This window comes from Nerophis lumbriciformis, linkage group LG37, assembly GCF_033978685.3.
Source record: "Nerophis lumbriciformis linkage group LG37, RoL_Nlum_v2.1, whole genome shotgun sequence".
Taxonomy (NCBI): domain Eukaryota; kingdom Metazoa; phylum Chordata; class Actinopteri; order Syngnathiformes; family Syngnathidae; genus Nerophis; species Nerophis lumbriciformis.
In genome coordinates, this window is record NC_084584.2 from 4,222,501 (window position 1) to 4,240,871 (window position 18,371).

At 27.2% G+C, this 18,371-nt stretch overlaps 1 protein-coding gene across 1 annotated transcript in view; it reads right to left on the reverse strand.

Moving 5' to 3' along the window:
- LOC133577280 (mesenteric estrogen-dependent adipogenesis protein) overlaps window positions 1–18,143 on the reverse strand; it is a 22,805-nt gene extending 4,662 nt beyond the window's left edge. The window contains exons 1-4 of the mRNA XM_061930953.2: window positions 17,917–18,143; window positions 17,731–17,834; window positions 6,812–6,930; window positions 6,583–6,750 (exon numbers count right to left, since the gene is read on the reverse strand). Coding sequence (XP_061786937.2) covers window positions 6,583–6,750; window positions 6,812–6,930; window positions 17,731–17,834; window positions 17,917–18,092 — 567 coding nt within the window. The 5' untranslated portion in view covers window positions 18,093–18,143. The remainder of the gene's footprint in view (window positions 1–6,582; window positions 6,751–6,811; window positions 6,931–17,730; window positions 17,835–17,916) is intronic.
- Between the last annotated feature and the right edge of the window lie 228 nt (window positions 18,144–18,371).

An 18,371-nucleotide genomic window follows, 5' to 3' on the forward strand; every position in this document is an offset into this window, starting at 1 on the left:
AAAACAAGAGTCTCCGAAAGCCAGCGCAAACAAGCTAGCAAGCTACGGAGTTTGACGCCAATATATTTCTTGTAAAGTGTATAAAAACGAATATGGAAGCTGGACAAATAAGATGCCAAAAACCAACCACTTTCATGTGGTATTAGACAGAAAGGAGGAACTTTTCTTCTTCTGCATTTGAAAACGTGGACGTTATCATCACTACTGTCTGATTACAATCAATGCAAGTCATCAGAATCAGGTAATACACCAACTTATATTCTTGTCAACATGAAAGAAAGGAATCTATATGTGTTAAACATGCATGTATATTCATTAAAACACCTTTAACATGTAAACAAAAACAGCAAAATAAATAAATATAAATTATATACTGTATATATCAATGTATATGTATGTATGTATGTATATATATATATATATATATATATATATATGATATGAGTGTGTATGTTACTCATCAGTTACTCAGTACTTGAGTAGTTTTTTCACAACATACTTTTTACTTTTACTCAAGTAAATATTTGGGTGACTACTCCTTACTTTTACTTGAGTAATAAATCTCTAAAGTAACAGTACTCTTACTTGAGTACAATTTCTGGCTACTCTACCCACCTCTGATTAGGACTGAACTCAGAACACGAAGGTTATAAAGCATTATACACATTTAAAAAAACACTGGCTTAAATAAAAGAATATAGAGTAGGGCATACTTGCCAACCTTGAGACCTCCGATTTCGGGGGGAGGGGGCGTGGTTAAGAGGGGAGGAGTATATTGACAGCTAGAATTCACCAAGTCAAGTATTTCATATACACTATATATATATATATATCTACATCCTGAAAATATGCAAACAAAACTGTGTTTGGATAATTGATACTTCAAACTTGCATAAATAAATATTAAGGAATAAAACATAACTTGGCTTCTGGGAGCTTCAAAATGTAATGAATAAAATGCTAAAGTTGTTGATAAACAAGCAATTATTTTAATAATTAAATATGGTCATTTTAAATGAATTATTATGATCATTTAAAATTAATTATTTCAAATATGTTTATTTTTAATGTATAATTCTATGGCTGGATGTAATAAGGAGTCAGAAAAAATAAAAAATACAATTAATTTTGATGTTTTTAGCAAAATATAGTAAAAATGTATTTAGTTTTTTTTTTTTTTTTTTATTAATAAATATCTATTTATTTTTAGGTAAGATAAACATAATAATACAATTTATCTCTAGTCTGGGTGATTTAGTTCTTGTCCTCCCGTAGTGAAAAAAGGCTGTCCTCACTCAGGTCCGCATGGAGCTGGAGGGGGCGTGGCCTCCAGCCCCGGCTGAAAAACGGGAGTTTTTCGGGAGAATATTTGTCCCGGGAGGTTTTCGGGAGAGGCGCTGAAATTCGGGAGTCTCCCGGAAAATTCGGGAGGGTTGGCAAGTATGGAGTAGGGATCCACCTCGGTCCACACTCCACTTCAGTAGGTGGCGCTAATGCACACCACAAGGTTGCTTGCCAACCGCCATAAAAACAAAAGAAGAAGAAGTAGGGATGATGTTCCAAACCAATTCTGCCGGTTGTTCAATAAGAAAAAGAACCGATTCCATGGACTAGAATCCCTTTTTGAGAACTGGTTCCCGTTATCGCATACTTGCCAACCTTGAGACCTCCGATTTCAGGAGGTGGGGGGCGTGGTTAAGATATATATATAAAAAATACTTGACTTTCAGTGAATTCTAGCTATATATATATTTATTTTTTTTTATTACATATATATATATATATATATATATATATATATATATAAGAAATACTTGAATTTCAGTGTTCATTTATTTACACATAAACACACACATAACACTCATCTACTCATTGTTGAGTTAAGGGTTGAATTGTCCATCCTTGTTCTATTCTCTGTCACTATTTCAGAACACACACATTATACAAATATACATTATAAAATCAATAAGAAAACGGGAGCTCTAATTTGGGAGTCTGAATTAGGATCAGAAGTTCCCATATAAACATTGCGCACTCACGTCGCCTTTTTTGTATCGATTACTTCAGCTGTGCGCTGGATTCATTCACAAATACAAACGACAACTCGCAAACACTTTAGAGTTAGGCTCCACCATCAGAATGTGTACTTAAACTTATAAAGATCACATGGGTATTATTCAGTGAGTTGATTCACCAAAACTAACCTGTTATACAGGAGGAAAAAGCACACAGGACGTTCCAATTGTTCACAGACTGGTCGCGCTCATCAGAATGACAAGACACTTCCGGTCTGCAGGTGATAGCATTCAATTGGGAAGAAACGCCCTACTGCCCCCTACTGACCAATGTGAATACTGATAAATGTGGAATGACAGCTCCAAAAACGAATTCAAACCACAAAATAAGATAAATAAATCAACACAAAAATGTGACACATTATGGGTGGGTCACATATGCATGTACAGTAGATGGCAGTATTGTCCTGTTTAAAAGTGTCACAACATTGCTGTTTACGGCAGACCAACTGCTTTACGGCAGACGAAAACTTGACTGCTGTTGTTGTGTGTTGTTACCGCGCTGGAAGGACGTTAATGAAACTGCCTAACAATAAACCCACATAAGAAACCAAGAACTCGCCCTCGATCATTAGCGGTTTACATTGTGGGAAAGCGGACGTGTGAACAGGCTGTCAACACGCCTGAATTTCGGGAGATTTTCGGGAGAAAATTTGTCCCGGGAGGTTTTCGGGAGAGGCGCTGAAATTTCGGGAGTCTCCCGGAAAACCCGGGAGGGTTGGCAAGTATGCGTTATCGAAGCCACTATAGTAAAGAAAAAGGGTTGGTTCTTTATTCGAATCCCTGGGAACGAATCCCGTCCCACAGGAAACGCCCTGTGGCACGTCACAGGAAATGACGTTGCTCAGTCATTCGGCGGCAGATACAGAAAGCAGCAACAACAATGGACCGGAAAAAACGCCTCAAGACATGGCTTCATTTTAAACTAATGCTTTCTTTCTTTAGTTTATTTCGTGCATGAACACACTTACAGCGTAACACATCACAGTTTCGTATCATTTCACTCTACATCGTGTCCGAAATAGGAAGAAGTAAAGCTTATTTAATCCTACCCCTTTCCCACTTCAGAGCGTATACAAATATATAGAATCATTTACTGACCTTTTTATAATAAAATAACATCTGTGAATTAGTATATACAACAGTTTTGTAATATGTAATTAATTAATTCAGTCATTATTAACATACTGAGATGAAGAATATCTTATTTTCAATAAGGTTGAAAGTATTTCCTCATAATTCTTCTTCTTTACTTAATCCATTCCATCATTTAATTCCACATACTAATGCTGAAGACTTAATAACAGACACCCTAGTCTTCACATTCAGCTAATTTCCCCCCTAATTCTATGCTGTGTCTGTCCCTCATTTCCCCTCCAGGACAAGGACATGCAGTCATTCCTGGAGGAGGCCACACTGATGGACCCCAGAAGGATGTTCCAATAGCAGCAGAAGTGCACTTTTTGGAAAGTTGTATTATTTTCAGTTTTAGTGCCCAAGGGACTGATTTTATTCAACACTATATTATTATTTATACACCTATAGTGTTCACAGAGACAGGTTGTTGTTGTGTTACTGTATATATTTGTTTTTCTGAAAAATCCCACTTAATATACTTTGGGTAACAGTCAATATTTATTTTTATTTTTTAGGGTGGTAACAGTCAATATTTATTTATTTTATTTTTTTCCTATAAAATAAAAGTGAGCTTTTGTTAAACCAAATATTGTGTGTTTTTTTCCATATACAACAACATATCTGGATTCGATAAGAGGATCGATAAGGAATCGGTTCGATAATTTCTTATCAAACATCATTATTAGCATGTTAAAATGCTAACTAACGTGTCAAGTGCCAAAATATATTACTCAGGTGTGCACCTGAAATATATTTGTCAATAATTTTTTTTTTTTTTTACATTGAACTTTATGAACTGAATTTTTACACATTGAATATTTTCAAAAAAAAATTTTTTTTCTTTTTTTACACACTAGAATGTTTACACTGATTTTTTTTCAAACATGGAATTTTTTTACACTGAATTTTTACAGTGATTTTTTTTTTTTACACTGAACTTTGTATACACTGAATTATTTTATACATTTAATGTTTTAATACAGTGAATTCTTTTTATACACCGAATTTTACCACACTGATTTTTTTTTACACTGATATTTATGAAATTTTATATAGACTGAATTTTAACACTGAGTTTCTTACACTGATATTTTTATACACTGAACTTTTTTCAACACAGATTTTTTTTTACACATTGGGGTTGTTTTTTTTAAACTGAATTTTTTTATAGACATTTTTTATAAATTGAATTTTAATTTTGCGTTTCGTACACCGATATTTTTATACGCTGAACTTTTTTATGCACTGAATTTTTACACATTTAATATTTTCAGTGATGTTTTTACATACATGGAATTTATTTTACACTGAATTTTTACAGTGATTTTTTTAACACCGATATTTGTATACATTGAACTTTGTAATGCACTGAATTTTACACATTGAATATTTTCACAATTATTATTATTATTTATTTTTTTTACATGCTAGATTTTTTACACTGATTTTTTTTATACATGGAATTTATTTTACACTGAATTTTTCCACAGTGATTTTTTTACACTGAACTTTGTATACACTGAATTATTTTATACATTGAATTTTTTTACACACTGATTTTTTCATACACTGAATTTTACCACAGTGATTTTTTTTTACACTGATGTTTGTATGCAATTAACTTTTTTTACACTGAAATTTTATATAGACTGAATTTTAACACTGAGTTTCTTACACTGATATTTTTATACACTGAACTTTTTTCAACACAGATTTTTTTTACACATTGGGTTTGTTTGTTTTTTACACTGAATTTTTTTTATAGACATTTTTTATAAATTGAATTTTAATATTGCATTTCGTACACCGATATTTTTATACGCTGAACTTTTTTATGCACTGAATTTTTACACATTTAATATTTTCAGTGATGTTTTTACATACATGGAATTTATTTTACACTGAATTTTTACAGTGATTTTTTTAACACCGATATTTGTATACATTGAACTTTGTAATGCACTGAATTTTACACATTGAATATTTTCACAATCATTATTATTATTATTTTTTTTTTTACATGCTAGATTTTTTACACTGATTTTTTTATACATGGAATTTATTTTACACTGAATTTTTCCACAGTGATTTTTTTACACTGAACTTTGTATACACTGAATTATTTTATACATTGAATTTTTTTATACACCGAATTTTACCACAGCGATTTTTTTTTTTACACTGAACTTTATGCACTGAATTTTTACACATTGAATATTTTCAAAAAAATATTTTTTTCTTTTACACACTAGATTGTTTACACTGATTTTTTTTTCAAACATGGACATTTTTTACACTGAATTTCTACAGTGATTTTTTTTTTACACTGAACTTTGTACACACTGAATTATTTTATACATTTAATGTTTTAATACAGTGAATTCTTTATATCACCGATTTTTTTTTATACACCGAATTTTACCACACTGATTTTTTTTTTACACTGATATTTGTATGCAAATAACTTTTACACTGAAATGTTATATAGACTGAATTTTAACATTGAGTTTCTTACACTTATTTTTTTTTACACTGAATTTTTTTTATAGACATTTTTTATAAATTGAATTTTAATTTTGCGTTTCGTACACCGATATTTTTATACGCTGAACTTTTTTATGCACTGAATTTTTACACATTGAATATTTTCAGTGATGTTTTTACATACATGGAATTTATTTTACACTGAATTTTTACAGTGATTTTTTTAACACCGATATTTGTATGCATTGAACTTTGTAATGTACTGAATTTTACACATCATTATTATTATTATTTTATTTTTTTTACATGCTAGATTTTTTACACTGATTTTTTTTATACATGGAATTTATTTTACACTGAATTTTTCCACAGTGATTTTTTTACACTTATATTTGTATGCAATTAACTTTTTTTACACTGAAATTTTATATAGACTGAATTTTAACACTGAGTTTCTTACTCTGATATTTTTATACGCTGAACTTTTTTTACACTGAACTTTTTTCAACAGATGTTTTTTACACATTGGATATTTTTTGTCAACATTTTCCAATCAATTTTTACAAGTTTTGGGAATTTAGGTTTAACATTTGTTAAAACTTTATATAATTAAGTTGGTGAAAATGCAACAAATTTAGGTTTAATAAACATGAAAAAAAGACAGCTAAATTAGCCCAAATTAAAAAATCTATCATGCTAATATTAGCATGCTAAAATGCTAACTAGCGTGTCAAGCGCCAAAAATATATTACTCAGGTGTGCACCTGAAATATTTGTCAATAATTGGAGGTGTATCCCTACACTAAAAAAACGCTAGCATACTTAGCACGCTAACAAGTATCATTTGTCAATAAGAAAATATTTGACAGTGCGAGAAAATTCCAACCTCGAACTTCCTCTTGCTGAGTCCCAACCAGTGCGGGAAGTCGAAGAGAGCGTCGGAGTGGTACTTCAAGGTGAAGGAGGCGCCGGCCCACCGAAGTCTGCCACCCGTCCTGTCATCTTTGGGCAGGTTGCTGGCCGCCCACGTGTCCAAGGTCTCGCTCAGGTCCATCTGAGGTCAGGTGAGGTCAGGTAAGGACACGACATAGCAAACATGAGCGGGGCGGACTTACCTCCACCTGGTAGCTCTCTCCCGCCACGGACGAGATGGCCCAGTCCAGACCTTGCTCCAGCCTCCGCCTGACCAGCGGGTTGGCGCCGTCCACGGACACCACGTAGCGCTTCACCACATCTGCAGGGAATCGAACACGTGTCAGTGATGTGTGCGGAGGAGTTGAATCCCTGAATTTTTGTACGATTTGGAACAAAAAGGTTTTTTTTTGTTTATTTTCCACAGACAGTCCTATTATAAAGTGTTCATGAGCAAAAGACATTTCATATTTCTGTCTAGTAAATATATAAGGAACACTTTGCATTTTACTATGAAAGATTCTTTTGGACAATTCATTTATGGAACTGATTATTTTGGTTTCTCGTTTTTTTACACATTGAATATTTTCAGTGATTATTTTATTTTATTTTATTATTATTTTTTACACACTAGATTTCTTGTACATTGAATTTATTTTACACTGATTTTTTTACACCGATATTTCTATACGCTGAACTTTTTTAGGCACTGAATTTTTACACAATTTTTTTTTTTTTTTTACACACTTGATTTTTTACACTGATTTTTTATACGTGGGATTTATTTTACACTGAATTTTTACACAGTGATTTTTTTTTTTACACTGAATTCTTTTAATACACAGAATTTTACCAGTGATTTTTTTTTTTTACACTGAAATTTTTTTATACACTTAATTTTAACATTGCGTTTCTTACACCGATATTTTTAAACGCTTATTTTTTTATTTATTTTTTTACACTGAACTTTTTTATGCACGTAATTTAAAAAAATGTTTTATTACACACTAGATTTTTTTCATACATGGAATTTTTTTACACTGAATTTTTACACAGTTATTTGTTTTTACACTGAACTTTGTATACACTGAATTATTTTATACATTTAATGCTTTAATACACTGATTTTTTTTTTATACACCGAATTTTACCACGGTGATTTTTTTTTACACTGATATTTGTATGCAAATAACTTTTTTTACACTGAAATTTTATATGGACTGAATTTTAACACCTAGTTTCTTACACTGATATTTTTATACACTGAACTTTTTTCAACACAGATTTTTTTTATACATTGTGTTTTTTTTGTTTTGTTTTTTTACACAGAATTTTTTATAGACATTTTTTATGGATTTAATTTTAATATTGCGTTTCGTACACCGATATTTTTTTACGCTGAACTTGTTTATGCACTGAATTTTTACACATTGAATATTTTCACAATTGTTTGTTTTGTTTTTTTACACTAGATTTTTTACACTGAATTTTTACACAGAATTTTTTTTTTTTACACGGAATTATTTTTATACACTGAATTCTTTTTCTACACTGAATTTTTACACATTGAATATTTTCAAAATTTTTTTATTTTTTTACACTAGATTTTTCACACTATTTTTCATACATGGAATTTTTTTACACTGAATTTTTGTATGCAATTAACTTTTTTTACACTGAAATTTTGTATAGACTGAATTTTAACTGAGTTTCTTACACTGATATTTTTATACACTGAACTTTTTCTTTTTTTACACATTGGGTTTGTTTTCTTTACACTGAATTTTTTTATAGACATTTTTTATAGATTTAATTTTAATATTGCGTTTCGTACACCAATCTTTTTATACGCTGAACTTTTTTATGCACTGAATTTTTACACATTGAATATTTTCACAATTTTTTGTTTTGTTTTTTTACACTAGATTTTTTACACTGAATTTTTACACAGCATTTTTTTTTTTTACACGGAATTATTTTTATACACTGAATTCTTTTTGTACACTGAATTCTTTTCATACGCTGAATTTTACCAGTGATTTTTTTTTACACTGAAATTTTTTTATATACTTAATTTTAACATTGCGTTTCTTACACCGATATTCTTAAATGCTTTTTTTTTTTTACACTGAACTTTTTTTGCACTGAATTTTTACACATTGAATATTTTCAAAAAAATGTTATTTTTTTTACACTAGATTTTTCACACTGATATTTTTCATACATGGAATTTTTTTACACTGAATTTTTATATAGACTGAATTTTAACTGAGTTTCTTACACTGATATTTTTATACACTGAACTTTTTCTTTTTTTTTTACACATTGGGTTTGTTTTCTTTACACTGAATTTTTTTATAGACATTTTTTTACAGATTGAATTTTAATATTGCGTTTCGTACACCAATATTTTTATACGCTGAACTTTTTTATGCACTTAATTGTTACACATTGAATATTTTCACAATTATATATATATATATATATATATATATTTTTACATTGATTTTTTTATGCAATTAACTTTTTTTTTTTTTACACTGAACTTTTTTATACACTGAATTATTTTATACATTTAATGTTTTAATACACTGAATTCTTTTTATACACCGAATTGTACCACCGTGATTTTTTTTACACTGATATTTGTATGCAATTAACTTTTTTTTTTACACTGAAATTTTATATAGACTGAATTTTAACTGAGTTTCTTACACTGATATTTTTATACACTGAACTTTTTCTTTTTTTTTTACACATTCGGTTTGTTTTCTTTACACTGAATTTTTTTATAGACATTTTTTATAGATTGAATTTTAATATTGCGTTTCGTACGCCGATATTTTTATACGCTGAACTTGTTTATGCACTGAATTTTTACACATTGAATATTTTTACACATTGAATATTTTCACAATTTTTTGTTTTGTTTTTTTACACTAGATTTTTTACACTGAATTTTTACACAGCATTTTTTTTTTTTACACGGAATTATTTTTATACACTGAATTCTTTTTGTACACTGAATTCTTTTCATACGCTGAATTTTACCAGTGATTTTTTTTTTACACTGAAATTTTTTTATATACTTAATTTTAACATTGCGTTTCTTACACCAATATTCTTAAATGCTTTTTTTTTTTTTTTACACTGAACTTTTTTTGCACTGAATTTTTACACATTGAATATTTTCAAAAAAATGTTATTTTTTTTACACTAGATTTTTCACACTGATATTTTTCATACATGGAATTTTTTTACACTGAATTTTTGTATGCAATTAACTTTTTTTACACTGAAATTTTATATAGACTGAATTTTAACTGAGTTTCTTACACTGATATTTTTATACACTGAACTTTTTCTTTTTTTTTTACACATTGGGTTTGTTTTCTTTACACTGAATTTTTTTGTAGACATTTTTTATAGATTGAATTTTAATATTGCGTTTCGTACACCAATATTTTTATACGCTGAACTTTTTTATGCACTTAATTGTTACACATTGAATATTTTCACAATTATATATATATATATATATATTTTTACATTGATTTTTTTTATGCGATTAACTTTTTTTTTTTTTACACTGAACTTTTTTATACACTGAATTATTTTATACATTTAATGTTTTAATACACTGAATTCTTTTTATACACCGAATTGTACCACAGTGATTTTTTTTTACACTGATATTTGTATGCAATTAACTTTTTTTTTACACTGAAATGTTTTTATATACTTAATTTTAACATTGCGTTTCTTACACCGATATTCTTAAATGCTTTTTTTTTTTTTACACTGAATTTTTTTATGCACTGAATTTTTACACATTGAATATTTTCAAGAAATTTTTGTTGTTGTTTTTTTTACACTAGATTTTTCACACTGATATTTTTCATACATGGAATTTTTTTACACTGAATTTTTGTATGCAATTACCTTTTTTTACACTGAAATTTTATATAGACTGAATTTTAACTGAGTTTCTTACACTGATATTTTTATACACTGAACTTTTTCTTCTTTTTTTTTACACATTGGGTTTGTTTTCTTTACACTGAATTTTTTTATAGACATTTTTTATAGATTTAATTTTAATATTGCGTTTCATACACCGATATTTTTTATACGCTGAACTTGTTTATGCACTGAATTTTTACACATTGAATATTTGTTTTTTTACACAAGATTTTTTACACAGAAATTTTTTTTTTACACTGAATTATTTTTATACACTGAATTCTTTTTGTACACTGAATTCTTTTTGTACACTGAATTCTTTTCATACGCTGAATTTTACCAGTGATTTTTTTTTACACTGAAATTTTTTTATATACTTAATTTTAACATTGCGTTTCTTACACCAATATTCTTAAATGCTTTTTTTTTTTTACACTGAACTTTTTTGCAATGAATTTTTACACATTGAATATTTTCAAAAAAATGTTTTTTTTTTTACACTAGATTTTTAACACTGATATTTTTCATACATGGAATTTTTTTACACTGAATTTTTGTATGCAATTAACTTTTTTTTACACTGAAATTTTATATAGACTGAATTTTAACTGAGTTTCTTACACTGATATTTTTATACACTGAACTTTTTCTTTTTTTTTTTTACACATCGGGTTTGTTTTCTTTACACTGAATTTTTTTATAGACATTTTTTACAGATTGAATTTTAATATTGCGTTTCGTACACCGATATTTTTATACGCTGAACTTGTTTATGCACTGAATTTTTACACATTGAATATTTTCACAATTTTTTGTTTTGTTTTTTTACACTAGATTTTTTACACTGAATTTTTACACTGAATTTTTTTTTTTTACACTGAATTATTTTTATACACTGAATTCTTTTTGTACACTGAATTCTTTTCATACGCTGAATTTTACCAGTGATTTTTTTTTTACACTGAAATTTTTTTATATACTTAATTTTAACATTGCGTTTCTTACACCGATATTCTTAAATGCTCTTTTTTTTTTACACTGAACTTTTTTTGCAATGAATTTTTACACATTGAATATTTTCAAAAAAAATTTGTTATTTTTTTTACACTAGATTTTTCACACTGATATTTTTCATACATGGAATTTTTTTACACTGAATTTTTGTATGCAATTACCTTTTTTTACACTGAAATTTTATATAGACTGAATTTTAACTGAGTTTCTTACACTGATATTTTTATACACTGAACTTTTTCTTTTTTTTTTTTACACATTGGGTTTGTTTTCTTTACACTGAATTTTTTTATAGACATTTTTTATAGATTTAATTTTAATATTGCGTTTCGTACACCAATATTTTTATACGCTGACCTTTTTTATGCACTTAATTGTTACACATTGAATATTTTCACAATTTTTTGTTTTGTTTTTTTACACTAGATTTTTTACACTGAATTTTTACACAGAATTTTTTTTTTTTTACACGGAATTATTTTTATACACTGAATTCTTTTTGTACACTGAATTCTTTTCATACGCTGAATTTTACCAGTGATTTTTTTTTTTACACTGAAATTTTTTTATATACTTAATTTTAACATTGCGTTTCTTACACCGATATTCTTAAATGCTTTTTTTTTTTTTTTTTACACTGAACTTTTTTATGCACTGAATTTTTACACATTGAATATTTTCAAAAAAATGTTTTTTTTTTACACTAGATTTTTCACACTGATATTTTTCATACATGGAATTTTTTTACACTGAATTTTTGTATGCAATTACCTTTTTTTACACTGAAATTTTATATAGACTGAATTTTAACTGAGTTTCTTACACTGATATTTTTATACACTGAACTTTTTCTTTTTTTTTACACATTGGGTTTGTTTTCTTTACACTGAATTTTTTTATAGACATTTTTTATAGATTTAATTTTAATATTGCGTTTCGTACACCGATATTTTTATACGCTGAACTTGTTTATGCACTGAATTTTTACACATTGAATATGTTCACAATTTTTTGTTTTGTTTTTTTACACTAGATTTTTTACACAGAATTTTTTTTTTTACACTGAATTATTTTTATACACTGAATTCTTTTTGTACACTGAATTCTTTTTGTACACTGAATTCTTTTCATACGCTGAATTTTACCAGTGATTTTTTTTTTTACACTGAAATTTTTTTATATACTTAATTTTAACATTGCGTTTCTTACACCGATATTCTTAAATGCTTTTTTTTTTACACTGAACTTTTTTTGCAATGAATTTTTACACATTGAATATTTTCAAAAAAATGTTGTTTTTTTTACACTAGATTTTTAACACTGATATTTTTCATACATGGAATTTTTTTACACTGAATTTTTGTATGCAATTACCTTTTTTTACACTGAAATTTTATATAGACTGAATTTTAACTGAGTTTCTTACACTGATATTTTTATACACTGAACTTTTTCTTCTTTTTTTTTTACACATTGGGTTTGTTTTCTTTACACTGAATTTTTTCATAGACATTTTTTACAGATTGAATTTTAATATTGCGTTTCGTACACCAATATTTTTATACGCTGAACTTTTTTATGCACTTAATTGTTACACATTGAATATTTTCACAATTTTTTGTTTTGTTTTTTTACACTAGATTTTTTACACTGAATTTTTACACAGAATTTTTTTTTTTTACACTGAATTATTTTTATACACTGAATTCTTTTTGTACACTGAATTCTTTTCATACGCTGAATTTTACCAGTGATTTTTTTTTTTACACTGAAATTTTTTTATATACTTAATTTTAACATTGCGTTTCTTACACCGATATTCTTAAATGCTTTTTTTTTTTTACACTGAACTTTTTTTGCACTGAATTTTTACACATAGAATATTTTCAAATGTTTGTTTTTTTTGTTGTTGTTTTTTTACACTAGATTTTTCACACTGATATTTTTCATACATGGAATTTTTTTACACTGAATTTTTGCACAGTGATTTTTTTTTTACATTGAATTATTTTATACATTTAATGTTTTAATACACTGAATTCTTTTTATACACCGAATTGTACCACCGTGATTTTTTTTACACTGATATTTGTATGCAATTAACTTTTTTTACACTGAAATTTTATATAGACTGAATTTTAACTGAGTTTCTTACACTGAACTTTTTCTTTATTTTACACATTGGGTTTGTTTTCTTTACACTGAATTTTTTTATAGACATTTTTTACAGATTGAATTTTAATATTGCGTTTCGTACACCAATATTTTTATGCACTGAACTTTTTTATGCACTTAATTGTTACACATTGAATATTTTCACAATTATATATATATATATTTTTACATTGATTTTTTATGCAATTAACTTTTTTTTTTTACACTGAACTTTTTTATACACTGAATTATTTTATACATTTAATGTTTTAATACACTGAATTCTTTTTATACACCGAATTGTACCACAGTGATTTTTTTACACTGATATTTGTATGCAATTAACTTTTTTTACACTGAAATTTTATATAGACTGAATTTTAACTGAGTTTCTTACACTGATATTTTTATACACTGAACTTTTTCTTCTTTTTTTTTACACATTGGGTTTGTTTTCTTTACACTGAATTCTTTTATAGACATTTTTTATAGACTTAATTTTAATATTGCGTTTTGTACACCGATATTTTTTATACGCTGAACTTGTTTATGCACTGAATTTTTACACATTGAATATTTTCACAATTTTTTGTTTTGTTTTTTTACACTACATTTTTTACACTGAATTTTTACACAGAATTTTTTTTTTTTACACTGAATTATTTTTATACACTGAATTCTTTTTGTACACTGAATTCTTTTTGTACACTGAATTATTTTTGTACACTGAATTCTTTTCATACGTTGAATTTTAGCAGTGATTTTTTTTTACACTGAAATTTTTTTATATACTTAATTTTAACATTGCGTTTCTTACACCGATATTCTTAAATGCTTTTTTTTTTTTTTTTTTTTTTACACTGAACTTTTTTATGCACTGAATTTTTACACATTGAATATTTTCAATTTTCAATTTTTTTTTTTTTACACTGATATTTTTTATACATGGAATATTTTTACACTGAATTTTTACACAGTGATTTTTTTTTTTTTACACATTTAATGTTTTAATACACTGAATTCTTTTTATACACCGAATTGTACCACCGTGATTTTTTTTTACACTGATATTTGTATGCAATTAACTTTTTTTACACTGAAATTTTATATAGACTGAATTTTAACTGAGTTTCTTACACTGATATTTTTATACACTGAACTTTTTTTTTTTTTTTTTACACATTGGGTTTGTTTTCTTTACACTGAATTTTTTAATAGACATTTTTTATAGATTGAATTTTAATATTGCGTTTCGTACACCGATATTTTTATACGCTGAACTTGTTTATGCACTGAATTTTTACACATTGAATATTTTCACAATTTTTTGTTTTGTTTTTTTACACTAGATTTTTTACACAGAATTTTTTTTTTTTTACACTGAATTATTTGTATACACTGAATTCTTTTTGTACACTGAATTCTTTTCATACGCTGAATTTTACCAGTGATTTTTTTTTTACACTGAAATTTTTTTATATACTTAATTTTAACATTGCGTTTCTTACACCGATATTCTTAAATGCTTTTTTTTTTTACACTGAACTTTTTTTTGCAATGAATTTTTACACATTGAATATTTTCAAAAAAAAATTGTTATTTTCTTTACACTAGATTTTTCACACTGATATTTTTCATACATGGAATTTTTTTACACTGAATTTTTGTATGCAATTAACTTTTTTTACACTGAAATTTTATATAGACTGAATTTTAACTGAGTTTCTTACACTGATATTTTTATACACTGAACTTTTTCTTTTTTTTACACATTGGGTTTGTTTTCTTTACACTGAATTTTTTCATAGACATTTTTTACAGATTGAATTTTAATATTGCGTTTCGTACACCAATATTTTTATACGCTGAACTTTTTTATGCACTTAATTGTTACACATTGAATATTTTCACAATTTTTTGTTTTGTTTTTTTACACTAGATTTTTTACACAGAATTTTTTTTTTTTACACTGAATTATTTTTATACACTGAATTCTTTTTGTACACTGAATTCTTTTTGTACACTGAATTCTTTTCATACGCTGAATTTTACCAGTGATTTTTTTTTTTACACTGAAATTTTTTTATATACTTAATTTTAACATTGCGTTTCTTACACCGATATTCTTAAATGCTTTTTTTTTTACACTGAACTTTTTTTGCACTGAATTTTTACACATTGAATATTTTCAAAAAAATGTTGTTTTTTTTACACTAGATTTTTCACACTGATATTTTTCATACATGGAAAAAAAAATTTTACACTGAATTTTTGTATGCAATTAACTTTATTTACACTGAAATTTTATATAGACTGAATTTTAACTGAGTTTCTTACACTGATATTTTTATACACTGAACTTTTTTTTTATTTTACACATTGGGTTTGTTTTCTTTACACTGAATTTTTTTATAGACATTTTTTTACACATTGAATTTTAATATTGCGTTTCATACACCGATATTTTTTTACGCTGAACTTGTTTATGCACTGAATTTTTACACATTGAATATTTTCACAATTTTTTGTTTTGTTTTTTTACACTAGATTTTTTACACAGAATTTTTTTTTTTTACACTGAATTTTTTTTATACACTGAATTATTTTTGTACACTGAATTATTTTTGTACACTGAATTCTTTTCATACGCTGAATTTTACCAGTGATTTTTTTTTTTACACTGAAATTTTTTTATATACTTAATTTTAACATTGCGTTTCTTACACCGATATTCTTAAATGCTTTTTTTTTTACACTGAACTTTTTTTGCACTGAATTTTTACACATTGAATATTTTCAAAAATTTTTTGTTGTTATTTTTTTTACACTAGATTTTTCACACTGATATTTTTCATACATGGAATTTTTTTACACTGAATTTTTGCATGCAATTAACTTTTTTTTACACTGAAATTTTATATAGACTGAATTTTAACTGAGTTTCTTACACTGATATTTTTATACACTGAACTTTTTCTTCTTTTTTTTTTACACATTGGGTTTGTTTTCTTTACACTGAATTTTTTTATAGACATTTTTTACAGATTGAATTTTAATATTGCGTTTCGTACACCGATATTTTTATACGCTGACCTTTTTTATGCACTTAATTGTTACACATTGAATATTTTCACAATTTTTTGTTTTGTTTTTTTACACTAGATTTTTTACACTGAATTTTTACACAGAATTTTTTTTTTTACACTGAATTAGTTTTATACACTGAATTATTTTTGTACACTGAATTCTTTTCATACGCTGAATTTTACCAGTGATTTTTTTTTTTTACACTGAAATTTTATTTTTTTATATACTTAATTTTAACATTGCGTTTCTTACACCGATATTCTTAAATGCTTTTTTTTTTTACACTGAACTTTTTTTGCACTGAATTTTTACACATTGAATATTTAAAAAAAAAATTTGTTGTTATTTTTTTTACACACTAGACTTTTCACACTGATATTTTTCATACATGGAATTTTTTTACACTGAATTTTTGTATGCAATTAACTTTTTTTTTACACTGAAATTTTATATAGACTGAATTTTAACGTTTCGTACACCAATATTTTTATGCACTGAACTTTTTTATGCACACATTGAATATTTTCACAATTATATATATATTTTTTTTACATTGATTTTTTTATGCAATTAACTTTTTTTTACACTGAACTTTTTTTATACACTGAATTTTGACACATTGATTTTTTTTTTACACTGATAGTTTCATACACTTAACTTTTTTTACACTGAATTTTTTTTATAGACTGTTTTTAAACATTGCATTTTTAAAAGCGATATTTTTTTTACACTGAACTTTTTTTAAACAGATTTTTTTTTTCACTGAATTTTCATAAAAACACATTTTGCTCACTAGTTTTAATGAATTAATTCCATAAATTCAGTATGCACAACAAGCTTTTGAAAGAAGTGAACCACCAACCAATCATTCTGCACATATTAAGATGAATATTAATGAGCACACCTGTGGAAGTGGGCAGGTGAGTGGACACCAGCAGGTAGATGGTTCTGGACACAAGTTTCTTCCTGAAGCTGCTGTACTCCCACAAGTTGGTCAATGTAACGTTTCTGTTTATGACGACACGTTTCATAAATGTTGTTGTTTGTTTGTTTGTTTTGATCATCAAAAAAGCCCCGCAGCGTCTCTCACCTTCCCAGCGAGCCCTGGAAGTCCACGCTGGCCGCCACGGCGTCACGGGGGTCGACCAGAAGCAGGCTCGTTTCAGGGTCCACACGGACTCGCTTGGTCGCCACCGAGACGCCGCTCGGGGGTTTCCGGAGGAACTCGTCCAACTCCGTCACCATCATCCGGCTCTTGCATGTCATTTTTCTGCGGCTTCTTTCAATTCTGCGAGCCCACTCGCACGCCGCCTGGGATATATATAATAGCGCATGCTCGTTACGAAGCTAGACATGTTGACGCCAAAAATACTTCCGGTTTGATAACAAAATAAAAGTACCTTTCGGGAAAAAAAAAAAAGTGTCGATACAACGCGGGAAATACAACAAACCGTCGCTGAAAGTGCGGGTTAAAGAAGTGACGCGTACGTTTTTAACCAACTCCATGTAAAAAAGTAAAACAAGACGAATATAATCAACTATTAG